General features: G+C 44.4%; 2 protein-coding genes and 1 long non-coding RNA gene across 3 annotated transcripts; 2 read left to right on the plus strand and 1 right to left on the minus strand.

The window, feature by feature from the left end:
- Nucleotides 1-1,567: 1,567 nt before the first annotated feature.
- Nucleotides 1,568-2,386, minus strand: LOC118474462 (uncharacterized). The gene is made up of 4 exons (XR_004854151.1): nucleotides 2,319-2,386; nucleotides 2,152-2,226; nucleotides 1,996-2,071; nucleotides 1,568-1,582 (listed from the first exon to the last, which is right to left on the minus strand). It is a non-coding gene; the product is annotated as an uncharacterized lncRNA (long non-coding RNA).
- A 3,550-nt stretch (nucleotides 2,387-5,936) lies between these two features.
- Nucleotides 5,937-11,190, plus strand: LOC103651339 (65-kDa microtubule-associated protein 3). Its single transcript, XM_035963730.1, is given in 23 exon segments — nucleotides 5,937-6,165; nucleotides 6,404-6,466; nucleotides 6,468-6,485; nucleotides 6,619-6,825; nucleotides 8,089-8,176; nucleotides 8,179-8,336; nucleotides 8,457-8,666; nucleotides 8,850-8,885; nucleotides 8,887-8,967; nucleotides 8,969-9,008; nucleotides 9,112-9,270; nucleotides 9,377-9,504; nucleotides 9,506-9,529; nucleotides 9,619-9,706; nucleotides 9,809-9,870; nucleotides 9,872-9,883; nucleotides 9,974-10,060; nucleotides 10,139-10,162; nucleotides 10,164-10,298; nucleotides 10,300-10,375; nucleotides 10,490-10,661; nucleotides 10,663-10,852; nucleotides 10,854-11,190. Coding segments are annotated over 22 exon segments (2,127 nt in total). The 5' UTR covers nucleotides 5,937-6,165; nucleotides 6,404-6,412; the 3' UTR covers nucleotides 10,932-11,190.
- Nucleotides 11,191-14,119: 2,929 nt separating this feature from the next.
- On the plus strand, nucleotides 14,120-15,261 carry LOC118474463 (uncharacterized). The gene has a single exon (XM_035963729.1). It carries the CDS (start codon nucleotides 14,374-14,376, stop codon nucleotides 14,989-14,991), a length of 618 nt encoding a protein of 205 aa, XP_035819622.1. The 5' UTR covers nucleotides 14,120-14,373; the 3' UTR covers nucleotides 14,992-15,261.
- Nucleotides 15,262-20,173: the final 4,912 nt, after the last annotated feature.

The following is a 20,173-nucleotide window of genomic DNA, read 5'->3' on the forward strand; positions in this document are numbered from 1 at the left end:
CAGAAACTATTTTAGTCCCTCTATTTTTATTCTATTTTACTCCTTAAATTACCAAATAAAGAACCTAAAATAGTGTTTTAGTTTGCGTGTTTGATAATTTAGGAACTAAAATAGAATAAATTGCATGAACTTAAAATTAGTCTCACTGACATGTTGACCCCGCTCGTCAGCACTTGGTATGATGGATCCACTTGGCAACCTGTCCTCTAACGCTGCCATCCAGTCCTTTTAATTCGAAACAGAGGCCTCCGGACAGGATTCCTCTCCGGATCCGGCCCAATTAAGGCGTTGTTTGATTGTTATAGATTGACTAGGTGAATGCCCGTGCGTTGCAACGGAAACATATAATAACACGATAACTTATGTATAAATGTGTGTTATAGCGTTATGAGAAAATGTTTTGTAATCTATTTGTGATCTTAGCCATACATAAATTTTGTTATTTTAATCAATTGAAAGATTCATTACTTGAACGTATAAGGAACTGATAGAGATCGAATTTGTTTCAACGATTAAGCTGAATTGAACCTTAATGCCATCATACCCAGTTAAGATATAGTTAACATCAAGGGATTCCAATCAACACAATGAACATCTCCACTGTGAGCTTTCTCAACCTGGAAATAAATAACTTTTAACATCATAGTCCATACTGCATTTACAAACTCCATATCCTGGAAAAAATCTAAAGGTACACCACCTTAGGAAAGAAATATAATGTCACCCTGTTTGGAACAAGTAAAAAACTGAACAAAATACTTTCGACCAATAAATCAGTCACGATCAATTTCCCAACATATTATATCAGTTAAGTTAATGAAAATGAACAGTCATTCAAGAAATAAAATTAGAAACACAATTATCATGCAACAAGTAAAGTATCTCAAGCCAATTTGATAAAATAAATAGCTCCATGTGATTGCAATGGTCTCATTAAAAACCAACAGCCCATCACCTATTTGAGTGAAGTTATATTATTACAAAAGAAGCCACATTGCATTCATGGACTCAATTTTGGCCAAAAACATAGTTTATCCAATTAGATATAGAACAAGATAATTGTCACCTTAACAGCTGGAGCAGTGCCAGTTCGAGCATCCCACAGAATAAGACAAGCATCATCACCCACACTACAAAACTCCTGCGCACATTCATCCCCAAATAAAAAACAATATAGGGTATTAATATAAATAAAAATAAGGCATGTGTCAACATAGACATTCATACAGAAGGCCGATGATCCTAGTTTAATTAACAATAACATCATTAAACAAATAGACATGTTTTAACAATGAATATCTAAAAAATTGGAGTATATGTCTGCTTATGTATATCCAATAGTTGTTTTGAAGGAAACCAGAAAAAACAGAGAACAATGTTTACCTGGAAGGGTAGAACTGAACATCTTCAACTCTGCTATCATGTCCATGAAATATACCTCTAGGATCAACTTTAGGGCTCTCCTTTTCATTTGTTGTTTTAACAGACTGCTTGCTGTCAGATGCTCCAGGAGAAGATGAGGAATCCCCAAGGGCAGATATATGGTCTTGGATGCTCCACAAGACAACAGATTTGTCCTTTCCTATTTAAGTTTTGTATTTGAACAAAACACATGTTATTATTTATCAAAAGCACAGTAATCAATAACTTCTGAAAATGAACAGCTCCATTGAGCTGAAAAACAGAATTTTATAGCCCCAAAAGTTCAAACAAATCATCTTATGTCCAAACTGAACTTTACACATGGTTATTACATAGGCTGAGATGGTGTAGTGGTGACTAAGGTTCCACTCCAAATATTCTTCATGTGTCTTAAAGTTGCCATGGCATCCTAAGGGGAAGGACACTTGCCAATGCAATAAAGAAACATATTGCCATTGAATGGAAGTTAGGTGGACCCAAGTCTTGTGCTCGAGATGTTCAAACAAACTGGATAAATAGTTGACTCCAAAAATAGTACGAAAACACAAACATACAAGATGAAAATAGGCTAACCTTCTGATAGGACATATGGTTCTGCTGGACACATGGCAAGCGCAAATTCCACAATTTCCTTATGTCATGTTAATATCTGAACAAACAGTATATGCTAGTAAGCAATGTGCCAAAGAAGAGTATATCTAGCACACTGAACAAAACAATGAATCATACCAGATCAGGGCGAGACTCGCTTGCTCCTAGGACAGCATGTCTATTTGGTTGTGCTTCAACATCCCAAATAAGTACCTGGATGACAATGGGAAAAAGGTTGACATCATTCCAACTGTAACACATTATCCCTCACAAGAATTAAACATCATCATAAGATCTGAACATACATCTGGACTGTCAGTGTGAGTGGCTATGATCTTACTGTTCTATGGAAGTTCTCTGATTCTGTTAACCTGTTTGCAAGGTAAAGACATAAAATGCATCAACCATCCGGATTAACAAATTAGACAAAGTGTCATATAACTACAATTCAAATACGAAATCAAACTGAGGAACAAGATTAATGATGACAGGACCTTGCTTTTCGATTGTGCTTGATTGCGTCCATGTTTGTTCTTCCTCTTCAGATTCAGTATCTGATTCTTCACTCTTTTTAGTAGCAGTCTCCACGTCTTCCCTCTCTAGCATCTTCAGCCTTCGCACCTGAAATGCTTCCTAGGCCTTTTTGCCTGCTCATCTAAAAAAATCTAAGGACATGTGTTTTCACCACCTGGTAGCTGCGCTAGCTCAATGAATTCACTTGCTTCACTCGGGGATTCACCAAGATATGCTACATCATTATATTCTTGCTGCCACTTTCCTGAAGTTTAAGCGAAGTGAGGAAAAGAAGATGTTTAACTCCACCCAAGATGTAAAAACCTTTAAACAGATTAACTCAGACAAACTTTATTGATGAATACCTGGACGTTTCATACCAAGCTTCAGAGCTGAAGACCTGGACCTTGATGACTATCCATCCATTGTTTCCCCTGTATATAGAAGACAATATAAGGAAATAAGCAGAGGAAGAACAATCAGTATGTTAGATTTGTATAACTAATGGAGCAGTTGACAATAGGAGCTTTGTAACCACCATATGCAGACAGACAAAAAGGGACATAAATTTGTACACTCTATTGATATCATAAATACGATGCAAAACCATCAAGCATAGCATTGATACAATGAAATATTTGTCTTGAAGACTATTTTCTGTTGTTAATTGTCCAATAGGTTCGTAAATCAGTTAAGAGGTTGCTCATTGTCGGATAGATTCTTAAATCAGCAAAGAGGTTGTAAATGGCAGAAAATTGTCACATATTTGAACAACCTTTTTGGTGCTACCAAACATTAATTCCAGAATTTGGTTGCGAGTTTCAGACACTAACACATTGTGGATGATAGGACATGATTGCTAGAATGTAACTGGTGTCGACAAACAACAAACATATAAGATGAAAAATAGGCTAACCTCCTGATAGGACATATGGTTCTGCTGGACACATGGCAAGCACAAATTCCACAATTTCCTTATGTCCTATTAATATCTGAACAAAACAGTATATGCTAGTAAGTCATGTGCCAAAGAAGAGTATATCTAGCACACTGAACAAAACAATGAATCATACCAGATCAGGGCGAGACTCGCTTGCTCCTAGGACATGTCTATTTGGTTGTGCTTCAACATCCCAAATAAGTACCTGGATGACAATGGGAAAAATGTTGACATCATTCCAACTGTAACACATTATGCCTCACAAGAATTAAACATCATCATAAGGTCTGAACATACATCTGGACTGTTAGTGTGAGTGGCTATGATCTTACTGTTCTGTGGAAGTTCCCTGATTCTGTTAACCTGTTTGCAAGGTAAAGACATAAAATGCATCAAGGTTGAAAAAAAATTGAGCTTGAGGTTCACATTGCTTGAGGTTCTAATTCTGATCTCTCTTAAACTGAAAGGTAGAGATCCGGGCATTTATACATTAAAAAAGGGAAAAAATCATCCAATCCAGAAACCAAACAAGCTGAAACCTAAAACTAATAAAACCTTTTGGCGAATTTCTAGCCCAAGGTAGTTCTGACTCTTGCCAGAATTCTTCGCGTGCCAAATCAAGAACCTCCCACTCCCTGGACATCAAGATTCCCTAAGAACATCCTCCTTCAAGCAACCCATTGCTAGTATAAAATAAAATTAAATAAAATAGCACTTGCGCACCGCAGCCGATGTCGACCATGAGGGGAAGCAAGGGGTCGTCAAACACCTCCTTCCACTCTGGCGGCCCTGTGGGTTCCTACGCATCGCAAAACAGAGCACAGATTAACGAAAATACCAGTGCCTGTGCTCGCTTGGCAATCTTGAAAAAATGGGTGATGAATTAGGAGTGCTTTACCGAGAAGGATGAGCTGAGCGGGTTCATGTGCTGTCGTACGCGAATGTGATGGCCCCTCTGCGTACAGAGATGGATCAGCGGTAAGATTGGAATAGCACCGGGGTACGGACGAAGAGAAGAAGGGTGACGACAGACGTTGGGGTACAGAGGCCGGAGGTTGAGGTCGGCGTACTCCTTGTCCACGGCGTCTGGTCTCTGCGCAAGGAACACCAGCCCCGGGACGAGAGAGGGCAGAGGGGCGAAGGGGAGGCGGAGGAGGCGCCAGCACACTGTGGCCGCAGCCGTCCAAGCCATACAACACACGGTGGCGAAGGAGCCGAGCCAGAGGCGGGTGCGCTTGTTGGGCTCTCGGATCTCGGCCACCCACTTGCCCCACACCGCGATACTCGCTACGGCCGCGGTACTATGGTCGTCCTTCCCCCGCGTCGGGCCCTTCTTCCACGCGCGCTTGCGGGCGTAGCACGGGCGTGGACACCGGGACGCGGAATCGCGGATTCGATGCAGGACGCAGAATCGCGCTCACCCTCACGCCAAATGCCGGAGACGGCGGCCTAGGGCCTGGCCCCCAGGGCGAGGCTGCGTGCCCACGAGCAGGAGGGAGCTTTGGAGCTGGGCGAGGCCGGAGGGGCGGACCACGGACGGATCTGGGCGAGGAGGCGGCGTGCTAGACCACCGGAGGCCGGAGGGAGCTACAGCTGCTGTAGGGAGGTGGGTCAGGGCAGGAGCCGTGGCGTGCGGCGCCGTAGCGGCCAATTTCGGGAGGCAAGTGCGGTAATGGAGGGTTTCCTAGGATTGCGCGAGGGGGAGCACGGACGCGGGGCGATGGTTGATTCCTGTGATTGCGCCTATGGAAGGTTGCCGAAGGAAGGTGCGCGAGGGGGCGATGATGGCGGGCGGCTGGAGCACGACGCACAGGGCGATGATTCCTGGGATTGCGCGATGGGGATGACGGGCAGAACCACGGTGCACTTGTGGACGCCTACAATAAGGTCTTATAGAGTAGTAATAGATGGGTTGAAACGATTACTAACCAGATTGCTTCTCTAATTTATATAAAATTTGATTAGCTGAAACGATTTCAGGTGCAATTCAGTACAAACGAACAAGGTCTAAGGCTGTCCGCAGTGATGACTCTAAAGCATACGCTACCGCCGTATGCAGTAAATGAAACGCTGCAGTGGCGCACGCTACGAGCGACGGTAAATATAGGGTGGGCTTCAGAAACGCTATTTGCAGGGTATACAAGGCTCCAACTGCAAACGTACGGGCACATGCAAAGGGCACAGCTGGTGCAGTACGGGCACATGCAAAAGGGCGCAGCTGGCGCAATAGATCTGCACAGCAAACGGAGTAAAGTAAAAGAAAATAATATAATATATGGTAGTTGATATAGAGTTGATATATAGAGTAAATATGACCGCGGAAGATTGTGATATAGAGTAGATAATATTGCTGAATAGGATAGAATATTTTTTTTGGAGTACGAATTTAGGGTAGCATGAGTGCGGATAGCCTAAAGCATTGCCGTTAACGGCTCTCTGCCGCTGTCCCAGACTTCCCAAATCTACTCCACCATTGTTGCCTCTCCCGACGCCCCTCCCTACCCTACTTCAAAACATTTCAAACCACTCTACGCGACTACGCCTCCTTCCTCTCCTCACCCCCTCCCCCTCCACTCGCTCGCCACTGAGGCGCCTGACCAGTGATCGTACCATCTCCCCTCGACCACAGTCCACCGCCCGTCACCGCCCCGCCCCGCCCGCTCGACGAGGCCGCGGCCGCCGCGCCGGGTGGTGAAGAGGTGAGTATCCTACTTGCGATTCTCCCGGGTTTGGATCCGGTCGCTCGCGGCATAGCATGCATTCTCCGCTGAGGGGAAGCCCTAGGTTTCGAGAGGTGGGTGCGTTGGGGTGTTGTCTCATCTTCCTGTTTAGCGCCGTGGAACTGTTTCTCTGGGGTACGTGGTCTACTAGTGCGCGCGCGGGGGTATGTGTGTGTTGTCGCGAAGTTGCGTTTGATCTGTGGAATCACGTCTGTAGGGTGCTGCTATGAGTAGCGCTGTGAAGGACCAACTGCAGCAGATGTCGACGACGTACGATTCCTCTCCTGTTGGAGCTCAACGTGAGTCCTCTCTCTCTCTCTCTCTCTCTCTCTCTCTCTAATTCCACAGTTTTTCGTATGTCTTTTTGTTGGTTCTGCCGTTCGGCGCGCCCGGTGCGCGATGAATTCAGGTATTTTCCCCTGTTTGTGTCAGATGATTTGGGATGAGGTCGGTGAGCCCGACATGGCGAGGGACCGGATGCTGCTGGAGCTCGAGCAGGAATGGCTCGACGTCTACAGGAGGAAGGTCGACCAGGCCAATCGGTGCAGGGCCCAGTTGCGGCAGGCCATTGCGGATGCAGAGGCCGAGCTCGCTGGCATCTGCTCGGCCATGAGCGAGCCACCGATACATGTTAGACAGGTTAGTTTCTGTGCTTTGAAGTACCAATGTACCGTATACCATGAAAGAAACAAATAAGAGTAAGGGCTCGTTTGGCAGAACTATGCTCCATGATTTTCTAGCTCCGAGAGATAATTCTCCAATAGAGTGATTTCAAATGATTCTAAAGTAGAAGTGAATCTATTTGACAAAAACTGTTTGACAAATTGTACGCGAAGTGATTACTGATGGGTTGGAGTGTGGGGAGCAGGTTGTGAGTAGCGGGAAACAAGATTTTTTAGCTTCCACTCTCTAGTACAAAATGGTTACTAGATTCACTTCACTCCCACTATGGAGCAACTCAATTTTAGTCATTTGGCTTCCTAGAAGTAATTCTCGCTAGGAGCAGAACCATGGGAGCTCTGCCAAACGCCCCTAAAGTGCACTTCCGCTCCTTAAAGTTATCTGATCCATAAATTTTTAAAATATATCTTTTAAAGGTCTAATATCTGTTTGGGTCTCTATTACGTTCTAACAGGCTGTTATAGCCCACATATCAATTGTTGTGGTTTATTGGACCCATCCATGCTTCTCTTTTCTCTTAGACGATTTACATGTGGGCCACAACAACCCATTAAGACATAATAGAGACCCGAATAGAGATTAAATTTTATGAACCGGGTTGAAGGACCGAAAGTACACTTTACCCAAACAAATAACATTTGAATACTACTGCAATATTGCAGAAGGATATTCTACGTAATTTTCTGTCATGATCTCTCTTATTGACATTGCAACTTTAGGGTTGTTATAGTCTGGTGCCTATCATTTACAGCACTCTCTAAAAAATTCCGTTCTCCGTTCTCTATATTTGTTTCATCTTCAATAACGTCCTCTAAATTTTATCCTTATATCTCATCTTTTTAATCTCTACTCTCTCTGCTTTATTGGTCACATTTAGTACGACATTAACCAAAATATATAAAAAATGGACACGACGTGAGCTAGTGTCAGCCAAAAGGAACACAGTACAACACGTACGTTTACCGGACGCACAGTACACCTCTACATCTAGTGGCTGCCATAGACGTCCGCTATTTTAGAGGACACGGTAGCTGACCTTGTTGGAGACCTCATGGACAACAAGAAACACTAAATACACGCTACCGGCTTCTTTAGCGTGTGCTATTGGAGTAGTTGAACAAATTGTCCCGTATTGAAGTCGGGAGAACTGCATGCCTTCTGCTTCAAAGACCGAATGTTTCAGTTGAGTCCGTCAATAATTTGTTTTCTTTTAAATGACAGTCAAATCAGAAGTTACATGGTTTAAGGGAGGAATTGAATGCGATTGTCCCATACTTGGAGGAGATGAGAAAGAAGAAAGTTGAAAGATGGACCAATTTGTTGATGTCATAGAGCAAATTAAGAAGGTTGCATCTGAAATCAGGCCTTCAGATTTTGTACCCTTCATAATTCCTGTGGATCAGTCTGATCTGTCATTAAGAAAGCTGGATGAGCTAACGAAAGAGCTACAATCCCTTCAGAAGGAGAAGGTCGGCATCACTTGTTCCAATCTGCTTTATTGTCCAATGAGTATTACTCCCAATGTCTATTATTTTCCTTAACAGCTCATGCAAGTCTAAATGTCATTGTTTGTGGCTGTGTTTTGAAAGAGTGATCGGCTGAAGCAAGTGATGGAACATCTTAGCACTTTGCATTTGTTATGCGAGGTGCTTGGTGTAGATTTCAAACAAACGGTATACGAGGTGCACCCTAGCCTGGGTGAGGCTGATGGATCAAAGAACCTAAGCAACAGTACAATTGAGAGACTTGCATCAGCTGTAAACAGATTGCGTGAATTGAAAGTCCAGAGGATGCAAAAGGTTAGCACTCTTTATATCACTTCAGGAATGCCAATGGTTCAGGCGGAGTCAACTGTAATTGTTTTCATTATTCAGCACATTCACTAGTGTCAAATTTCGATCGGTTCAGCAGAGGCAACCCTCAATTGTTTTCACTATTCAGTGTCTTTAACATTGTTAATATGAAAACTCTGAATGTCACAGCTTCAAGATTTGGCATCTAGCATGCTTGAACTTTGGAAATCTCATGGATACACCGCTTGAAGAGCAGCAGATGTTCCAGAATTTAACGTGCAATATTGCTGCTTCAGAACATGAAATAAACTGGGCCTAACACCCTCTCTACTGACCTTCCTCAGCTACGTGAGTTGCATTGTTCTTTAGATATTGCTACTACCACTGTTGGTACGTTTTTCTATATTTGAGGTAGGAATGTTCTGAGAATATATCTTGATCCAAAATGTAGGTGGAATCTGAAGTTTAAGACTTGAACAGCTTAAAGCGAGCAAGATGAAAGACCTCGTTCTTAAAAAGAAGACAGAACTGGAAGATCATAGGAGACGTGCTCATTTGATTGGTGAGGAAGGTTATGCAGCCGAATTTAGCGATGAGGGCTATGAGGCAGGTAAGGACCATATCCTGGGTTGTTAACTTGTGTCCATTAAAATGTATTGCAGACCAGAAAAAATATGGGAACATGAGAGCGATCTCACCTTCACCTTCTCCTACAGGAGCTGTCGATCCTGCGCTGGTGCTGGAACAAATTGAGGCTCACATTGCCACAGTGAAAGAGGAAGCTTTTAGCCGTAAGGATATTCTTGAGAAGGTTGAAAGATGGCTGAATGCATGTGAGGAGGAAAGCTTGGCTGGAAGATTATAACAAAGTAGCAACGCTGGTCAACTTTATCTGCAGATCTCTGTTCTGTTTTTTGTTTACTGGATAGTAATAATTCCTTGAACATGACATGTATAGGACGACAATCGTTATAATGCCGGGAGGGGGGGCCCACTTGACACTCAAAAGGGCTGAGAAAGCTCGTATTTGGTTAACAAGATCCCAGGTAATGTTACTGTTTTAGAGCTTTCACCGATTATGTTCTGTTCATAGAATGTTATTCTATCATAGATGCAGCCAATTTACCATTTCCATTCCTGAAGCGTAGGACTGGTAGATGTTTTGACCACAAAAATTGTAGCTTGGGAGACAGAAAGAGGAAAGGAGTTCAACATATGATGGTGTAAGTTTCTTATCCCTGTACTATTGGATGTTTAATTCCTTTTGGATATTTAATATTTTGCTAAAATGTATTTCATGTGATATTTTTCAGGTCCGCCTGCGGTCAATGCTTGAAGACTACATAATCATTCGCCAGGAGAAAGAGCTAGAGAAGAGAGGCCAAGGGTATTATTTCCGTGCACAGTATTTCTACATTGCATAAACCTTCAGTTTTAACTGGAGTTAATAGGTTGTAGTACCTTATTCTGATTTGCAGGATCAGAAGAAGATCCAGGATCAACATCAAAGCTGAGCAGGAAGCGCTGTATGGATCAAAACCAAGTCCATCTAAGACTCAAAGCACGAAGAAGGTGCCTAGACAATCCATGGGTGGTGCGAACCGAAGACTGTCTCTTGGTGGAGCCACAACGCAAGCCCCCAAAAACAGATATAATGCACTCCAAGACAGCTCGTGCTGCGAAGAAGGCTGAAGATTTGGGCGCTTTATCTCCTAGTAAGCTTCCTTTTTCTCCATTCATCTACATATCTATTGCAATTTCTTTTCCATTCGTCCTGCTAGTAAACTTCCTTTGACTTGCGTACAATTCTGATCGAACCTCACTTTCAGGTAGCAGAGGCTTGGACATTGCCGGTCTTCCCATCAAGAAACTATCTTTCAACGCAAGCACTCTGCGAGAGGCAGAAACACCACGCAAGCCTTTTGCCCAGATCATGCCAGGAAACAATGTCTCGTCGATGCCTGCGCGGCCCATCTCCAACGACACAGAGGAAGAGAACAAACCCCCAAACATTTGCAGGGCTCAATCCAAAAACGCCGGTGACAGTGACGGCTCCTATGCAGTTGGCGGTGACACCAGCTGTGGCCAACAAGGTCATAGCCACTCCTGCAACCCTTTTCCAGGAGAAGGCAGAGTCGCCAGCGCTGCCTGGGGACATCGAGTACTCGTTCGAAGAGAGGCGACTCGCCGTTTTACCTGGCCAGGCAAGTGGCATTTTTTGTTCATTCACCTTCTCCCAGTTGCGCTAATACCCAGCTATTACTTAGTTGAAAGCTGAGCTGACTGCGATTTCTCGGCAGAGGCCAATGTTACCTGTTGGTCGATACTCGATAGTAGTGGGCCTCGGTCTTACTTTGCACTACTATTCATTCATAGCCATATTGCTACTAGCCAGTAAAGGGAGTTTTTAGTCTTGAGAGCTTGTGGTCTGCATCGTAAGTTGTATAGCTTTATACGGTGCATCGTCGATGACCTGTTATTGTTATTATATGGTTTATTACTGTTATCCAAATATCTTGTCTCATGTTAAGTTCCTCATCGTAAATCTTTAGGATAATCTGATTTGATCGCCAGGAATAATCGTCATCCTGGAATCTGTCGTAGTGTGGGTGTGTTCAATCTTTCAGAGCTGCAGTGTCTGCTGCGGTGTGCCCGATATCAATAAGCATCAAGCACCTTTGCAAGAGGCCAGAGCAGCACAGAAATACAGAATTACTATAACGTCAGTGTGGTCCAAGTCGGGTTAAAAGGCTATGATAATGGCATTGACCTATGCTTCCGTATAATAGGTACCCATGCACGAACGAGCTCGGTGTCAAACTATTTGCCAAGTACAGTAGTTGTGATTTGACGGTTGTCCTGGCACAAAGCACATCACGCATGATGCACGAACGACCTGGTGCGCTGGCCACGGACTTGCTAGCCGTTGCCCGGCCCAAATACCGTCCGGTCCACCGCCGTGTCTGTCCTGTCATCTCATCCCCCAAGTCGAACACTAGCAGTGGCGAGTAGTGACTAGTGTGCAGAGATGACCAGTCATCAGTGCGCTCTATCTTTCGGTAATAACCCAACGTCGACGACCAGCCATTCCTGCTAAACGACGGTGCCGGCTGGACACCGCGCACCCCATGAGAGGCACAACTCAGCCACGCCGGGGCCCCGGCCGCCCCCGTGGAGTCCACACGCGCATAATTCAGACGCACACTCATGTGCTCGGCCCGGTTTATTCGCTAGCTCTAGCGCAAGTCGCAACTTGCCGCCGGCACAGCGAGGTGCGAGCCCGCGCGCAGCAGCTTCGCGGCAGCTTCGCCCGCGACATTTCTCGTTACGTTGCGGTTGGATCACGTCATGTTCAGATGCTCCGATGCGCAGGCAGGAGTCGGGTCAAGATGCTATTCATGAGTCGCGACTCGCGAGTCATGCGAGCTGCACGCAGTTGAGGCAGCATCCTCGAGCTCGTAGCTGGTTTCACACTTGACTGTCACTGTCAGCTAGCCCTTTCCATTTACAGTACGTGCTGCAAGCTGTGCCTGGAATATGAAGGGGGGAAACATGGAAGTCCTGTCCTGAACGGGAAAAGGCGAGGTGAATGGCCTGCCTGGCCTGGCCAGCTCGTCGTGCGTGCTGCTTACTCAAAGCTGACGGACGGACGGACTCAACCGTGTACGTACGGGACTCCGGGTCCACCGTCGTCCGTTCGCCCAAATCTAGCGCGTCAAAGGTTGGGAATGAACACCCGATCTGATCGCGAAACGAGTGAGACAATGCTTAGGAACATAGGACTCTCAAGCACCTACACGCGCGCCCTGTTCTGTTCAGTAGATATAACTTTTATAAGTCATCTGTAGCCAAAATAAGGTAAAGCTAAAGCCAAATAACATGCTATTTTTCAAGCCACGTTTCTTGGATAACACTCATTTCTATTAGAGCACGGAAGCTATGCCATACCGACTTTTATTTTAACCCTGCTATCTGTGTAGTATCTTTGATAAACGGGTTTTTACCGATTCCAGTTCCGGTTTATTTTGATTTGGTTACGTTTTTTTGCCTCTCCATTAAATTTGTCCAGGCCTTACCCAAAATCTCTCGAAAGCGTGTGGAGAGCGGCGCTCGAGAACAAATTCTGGCGTGTGTAGTACAGGAGATGTGTAGGGATATATACGCGACGACTGTGAATTGCGATGAAGGCCATTGTTTCTGCTTCTGGTCTTGCCTCTAGCGAAGTGATGCAAGCGCCCGTGCATTTCTGTTATCTTTACTCTTTACTCATTTAAAGTAGCATGACGTCCGTGTGAAGCGCGTAGGTGTTCATCTCTCCCTTTTCTCGCGTACCAATAAACCGTTACATTACAAATACACTACGGGCCCATTTGTTTCCCTTTATTTTGAGGAATTGAAATTTAACTAATGCAATAGGCTATTTTTTAGAATGTGACATTCCACAGCTTTCCAAAATATAATATAAGTCTATCTCAAATTCATGGAAGCGAAAGATGAAAATTAATTCTATAATTTACATGTTACTTCTCTAATGTATAATTTATAACACTCTTCTACTTGTTTTTTCCATAACATAAATATAGTGTATAACTATCTATCTGATATGATTTAGGATAACATAAAATACATTACATAAATAAATATATTAACTCAATTAATTTTGTCTAAATTATAATTATTAGAGTAGAATTCAATTCCAACGAAACAAACGAGACCTACAAGAAATTATTTAAACTCAACATAACAGAAACACACGCATATCGGAGCGTTCCATATAATACCATCTTACTATCTAAAGGACAACGATTAATCGAATGAACTATAAAAAGATATTAGATTCCTTTTGAACTCATACGTTTCTCGGCTTTTTAGCTAAAATAAATTATAACATTTGTTTATATCAGTTTAATATATGATATTATGACTATATCTTCACTTTAATATTAAATTTGTTTTATAGATATCAAATACTAGAGTGTATGCGGTCCATTTATATTTGCGTGACTACAGGCAGGCAGGTAGCAAGTAGCATGTTCCACCCAGGCTTCCAGCTTTCAGGTGCCCGGAGCTCCGGACCGGCTGGCAAACACGAAAAGACGAAGGAACAATTCTGAACGCAGCACGTCCTTGTCCGGGACCGGAAGTCCACGCTGCGTCGTCGCGCTCGCGCCACCGGAAAAGGGGGAAGCAGCCATGGCGCCCATTGGATTTCTAGCGCCAACCCCAAACCCAAAGGCCAAAGCGACTAGCCCAACCTGACTCGACCCGGACCGGACCCCCGGTGGCACGCTTGGTCGGTCGGCCCCACGCGCAATTCCACCTCGACGGCGACCTGAGCCCACCCACCTGGCCACCACCCGGCACGGCGACACCCCCTCCCCCTCGACTCGACTCGACTCCAACTTTTTTTTGGTTGTCCGTCCCTCTCGCACGCATCGCACCCCCACAGGCCCGTCCCATCACCACCGCCGTCACCGTCCCAGCTCACTTCCGTCACACGCGTTTCCGCAAAGCAACACAGGCGGCCAGGCAGCAGATCGAGCACCATCAGCCATCCGATCGCAACCGCTCTCTCTCTCTCTCTGCGTCCGACGACACGGTTCACCTATATAATAACATCGCCCACCGTAACACATCCGAACGCACGCAATCTCGCAGCAAACCGCCGGGCCCCTCGCGCGCACACACCTCAGCTCCCTCGTACCGGGGCTCCATGGGCAACTTCGCATCGTGCACGCTGGCGAGGACGGCCGGGGCCGGGAGGGCCAGCGGCTCGACCGTCGTGCTCCCGGACGGGCGGGTGCGGCAGGTGGCCCTCCCGGCCACGGCGGCCGAGCTGATGCTCGACGCGCCGGGCCATTTCCTGGCGGACGCGCGGGCGCTGCGGCCCGGGCGGCGGATCGAGGCGCTCGCGGCGGACGAGGGCCTCGTGCGCGGGGCGCTGTACGCCGTGCTCCCCATGAAGCGCCTGGGCGCCCCCGTGGCGCCCGCCGACGTGGCGCGCCTGGCGGCCGCGGTGGTGGCCAGCGGGGAGAAGGCGCGGGCCACGAGGGGGAGGACGCGGCCGGTGTCGTCCCCCGCCGCCACGGCCAAGGTCGCCGCCGTCTTCGTCGCGCCGCCCGAGACGCTCGAGGCCGCGGCCCTTGAGCTCCAGGAGACGGACGCGTCCAAGCCGAGGGCCCCGAGGCTGGAGGAGATGGCCGTCGACGACGCAGCGGCCGCGGCCGAGATCGAGGAGCTCAAGCAACGCCTCAGCGGCGGCGGGCGGCGGTCCAGGCGGCCCACGCTGGAGACCATTCAGGAGGAGAGCTACGTGCCAGCGAGATGCTGACGATGCCAGTCAATAATGGCCAAAGCCAACCAAACAGAGAGATGGCAAAGGCTGTTTCTCTGATAGCCTCATTTTAGTTGCGTACCGTAGGTGTGTTCGCCCCCTTCTCTATTCGTACTCACCTTGTGTAAATAGCACTACTTCCTTTTTTTTCCCCTTTGGTGCTGTCTCATTTTCCATTTATTTTTGGAGAGAGAGGAAACGGACTGGATCAATATAATTTTGAAAAAGCGGTAAACATAAACGAAGGGGATTTCACAGTTTCAGTTACCATCACCAATGCAGTTGCGATCCATTTGCTGTTTCAGTAGCTGCTGTCATGCACATAGAATTGGTTGAAGACTAGTTATTACGGCGCCTTTATACAAAAATCGACACACAGCACAACAAGCAGCCCATAACATGTGACAGTAACTATCTCTGGTTTCAAAATCTTCATCGTGTTTATCTCTGGGAAATTCTGTGACTACAACTCAAGTACAGCTATATGTATGCATCTAAAGCTTCCGTACATTTTGAGTTTTCAACTCAAGAACAGCATTTAAACAATACTCTGCTTGAGTGCATTTGTCCTCAAATTGTTGTATGCGTAGCAACGTTCCTTGATTAACAGTCATTTTTTTTGTCCTTAAAAACAATGGTATTTATTGACTCTTCTGAATGGTGGGATTGACCAACCGCCCACCGAAGGCTTGACAGAAATGCATTCAAAAACGAAGCAACACAACCTGCAGGGATGATGTTGAATTGTTGATAACAAAATACTATGTTGGAGGGGGAGGCTGTCAAAGAATTCCAGTTATAGAGCATAGTCAACCCATCTTCCGCAGGTTGACTATTTTTCCATAAAAATAGAAATATTTATTATATCAATGAGTATTATTTGATTCGTTATGGAATATACTTCCATAATATACTTATTCGAAATCATAACTATTGGAAGTATTTCTACAAATTTAATTTAATGAAAATAATTTCACTTACATTAGATATATAATTCTATTATTTGTAGTACTTTCGGAGTTTAATAAAATAGGTAAAGGATGAAGCATAGTCCGCTGACGAGGGATTGTTCGTTCCGGCCAGAGAGGAACATATGGTGCAGTAATTGCCACGAAGTGACATATACGCGTTAGACTATTCATTATAGCATACAGACTAAGATGGAGCTGAAATCTATCTATTACTCTTGTAAAGCAAACCCCTACTACGATTCTCTACCTTATTCCAAAGAGTATCACATCACCATTCTTTAATCCCAAACATATCCATTGTAACTAGACATAGTTGTTTGTTTTTCTCTAGATTATATAAGTTGAATTATAGTAAAAAAAAATATAAGAGTAAAATATTACTTTATAACCATAAATAAGTTGAAATAAACTAACATTGGATAGCTTATTTCAGTTTATTTGCCATCACAAAGTGATATTTTATTCGGTCACTTTTATACCATAATCTAACTTATATAGTTTAGAAGGAAAATAAATATGATCTTAGTCACTGCCAACACAACGATACCCTCAGGATGCGCTTGGTTTAGAAAAGTTGCCTTAATCAATAATTCAATATATTGGATTAATTATTTTTAATCACATTTTATTTCCTATTTGTAGCATCTCTTCGTTAATAAATCAAATTTACAATTCCATTTTAAATATTTTTATTAAAAGTATATTTTTATTTCACTCATTATAACACTTAATTATTTTCAATCATATTTTAGTTTCTATTTAGCTTCCTAGCCCCCCCCCCCCCCCCCCCCCCCCCGGTCTCGCCTCGGAAACCTCTCTCTTGCTCTTCGTGTTCCCTCAGGTGTTTTGTATCCGACAATCCCTCTTTTTCCTTATATTATTATCTTATCAATAATACGTCTCTCTCTTATCAGTAAGTTGAGATTAATCATGCATGTCAGAAAGATAGTTTTATATTTCCTATAATACCCTGTTTGGGTATAGATATTGGAGAACGAAATTATGAATTGGAATCACCTTTCTAGAATTCTATTATTTGGTGGTTGTACATAGAATTAAGATTTGGAATCAGAGACACAATTTTATGGAATTGGAGTATAATTAGAGACTTCATTTCCCAATATAGAGCATCACTCCTCTTTATTATGTGGAATTTGACCACACAAATCCAACTATAATTCACTAACGTCCAAACAATATAATTAGAATTGCATCTCATTTCAATACCATGGCTAATTGGTATTAAACCCAATTCAATTCTATGTCTTCCAATATAGACATCTAAACGGAGCATAAGTATAGTATACATCGAAAACCTACATGCAATGCTTTTGTTGGCTTCTAGCTGTTCCATATGATATAACAGAGATCATCTCAACTTACAGCTTTTGGGTATTGTTGTGCAGCTATGTGTATCCTATATGCTTAGCAAATGATTTTGAATTAAGCAATATATCGCACATGTGCCTGTATCGAGGTAAACTTCTTCGTGATCTAATTAAATTTAATCTCGATGCAATTAAAGTTCTATTGAAATAGCAAACGGGAACGTGTGGAGATGAAAGACGCTTGTGGACACCCATCAAGGATCGTCAAGTCAAATGAGTTAGGTGCTACTTCTACCAAGTGTCTCCTTTTGTACAAAATTTAATGGCTGCCGCTCTCAAGAAAATTGAACGGGAAAAAAAACTAGTGTTGTTGCGTGGTCTCCGGTGGCCTTCTCGTCTTTTAATCGACAGTACGTCGAAAAGTCGCACAAAAAAAAGAAGAATAATAAACGACAGTGCAGAATTAAGTGAAAAAAGAGACGTCGAGGTCGTCATAATCTGGTCACAAGGCATTGCTCTAAGTTTTCCGAACAGTGACAGCAAAGGCGAGCCCGACATGTACACAAAAGCTAACGAAACAGCAACGGCTGCACTAATCCACTCATGGCTCACCAGTCATCACTATATAAGTATATATATCTTTCGATTAAAGTATCGCTATATTTTTTTAACAAATGGGCAAGAACTAATAATAAGGCGTTACTTTTCCGTTTCAAAACAAAAAAAGACGTTGTTTTCCAAAAAAAAAATCGCATGGAATTTATCGCGACAGACTTTCACTTCCACGTCTTCAGAAGGAAGCGAAGTGTCAGCAAGTATGGAAGAGAAGATATTTTAAAGTCGCAGACCGATGAGCAGACACTACCAGCCCCTGCTGTTCAAAAGGGATAAACACACAGCAGGCAGCAGATCAAAGCTACTGAGAAAAGATGCTTCGGAATATCATGGAGCACCCACTAGTGTTCTGTGCTATAGACAACCAGCGAAGCCACAGTGGCCTGGCCTCCACTACCTTGTGCCAAACCGCAAGCGAGCGAGGCCGGGTGAACGCGTCGAATCATGCAGACGACGAATGATGGCATGTGACACAGATCAGTCTTATCTGCGTGCGACCGAATTATGTTCTCGTTTTTATATCAGGCATCAAAATTTCTCAGAATGCCAATCATCTGGCCAAACACAAATTATTCTTTCCAGTTGTACTTTTCAAAGGGACACACACTGGTTTCATGTTACCGCGCACCGGTGACCATCATAGGGATTGGTTAGTTTCGCCGTGCCATCGCTTAGAAACCAGAGCAATGGAGCCTTTCGCATTCCAAGGATTACTTTGAGATTTCGTATTGGTTAATAATGTTTGGACGATTGGTATTTCCTAGTTGATTTGTATAGGGTTGGACCGACTCCTTCTTTTAAAAGGGATTTGAAGCCACATCTATTGCTTTTATCTAAAGAAAAGATGTACTATATATATGTGGAATTTAGAAAAGATGTACTATATGGGTGTCGACGAATGGTGCTTGCTTGATGGCGATACTTCGCAGAGATCTGCATCCATGTGAGAACTACCGTGCAATTCCGTATGTTTTTTTTAATTTGCGTTTCCGTAAGTTAGAAGTTTGTGTCAACATGAGGATTAAGGCAGGTGACAAGGACAATGCCAGAAACGGTTGGGTGGGCTTGTTTGTGTTCCTCGCCAGAGTCCAGGCCCTGCACGCCGCAATGATCTTGGGCCGGGAGCATCAAAACTTACCGCTCCGCCACGCATGACTCCACGGCCTTAGAAAGACGGTTTTTAACTGTCGTCAGGTCACATAGGGGTAAAAAATAAACGCCATTTCAAATGTTACCGTGCTACTCCTACGGTACGTCCACGTGGGGCGGACACAGCACAATATCTGAATGGGGCTAATGTAATGTCTGAGTGAAGGTCTAAAATAAAGGTACTAATTAATAGGTTTTATAACTACAGTAAATAAGAAAGAATATCTACTAAAAAAATGAGTGGCGTCATGTGCCCCCACTCGCCACAACGTGGGTTCGCCCCTACGCCAACGTCATGAGTCATGACGCGTTGCCTGTATTTATAGGCTTCTCAATCTCTTTCTAATGTGTGTATCAGACACGCATGATTATGTGAGTATGTGGTGTGGTGGTGTATGATGAATCCGTGGATGTGTGTGTGTTCGTGACGGCGTCTTTGTACCTTGATAAAAAAACAGAACCACATAAAATCCTATTGTTCAGTCCTATCTATTTTTTTCAACTAGATTTGCTCCTGAAGATGTGCATCACCTTGTCAAACGGATGCATTTAAGTGAGGAAATAGATGGTACAGAGATGTCTCCATAGAACCACCCAAGGATGGAGAGAGAGAAAACAAAACTGAGTTCGGCCACACTTCCGACACGTGTCGGCACTCTCCCGCTTGGCGGGCGTGCAACAGGCAGGGAGACTGGGAGAGCGCCGGGCTTCAGACAGCATGTGTTTGGTTGACTCTATTTGTTGGTGCTTGCATCGCGAGATGTAATAGGTTGGTGTTTGGTTGTTGTCAACTAGGTTCTACACATGCGAGGTATATGTTTGGTTACCTGCGTTGTAGATGTGAAACCAGGCTCGCACGATACTTAAAGCACTCTGGACCAGGCTCTGTAGGCGCGAGCAAATTGGTCACATCTCTAGAGCCAGGCTCCCGCCGGCCTGGCTCATGCAGTCGAGCTACGCGGAGAAGCCAACCAAACAGACTGACAGAGACTCAAGAGAGACAGAAGGGCAGGTGTTCAGATTCAAGTGTTTCAGTTTACCATTTCCTCGTTGTAACATAGGGATTTCATTCTGTAGAAATTATTTTTACAGTAAGAACTTAGGAAACAGAGACAG

The sequence above is a fragment of the Zea mays genome, unplaced genomic scaffold, assembly GCF_902167145.1.
Source record: "Zea mays cultivar B73 unplaced genomic scaffold, Zm-B73-REFERENCE-NAM-5.0 scaffold_288, whole genome shotgun sequence".
Lineage (NCBI taxonomy): Eukaryota > Viridiplantae > Streptophyta > Magnoliopsida > Poales > Poaceae > Zea > Zea mays.

Excerpts from the sequence above, each read along its gene's own strand:
- LOC118474463 (XM_035963729.1), top strand. The coding sequence starts at position 14,374 with ATGGGCAACTTCGCATCGTGCACGCTGGCGAGGACGGCCGGGGCCGGG.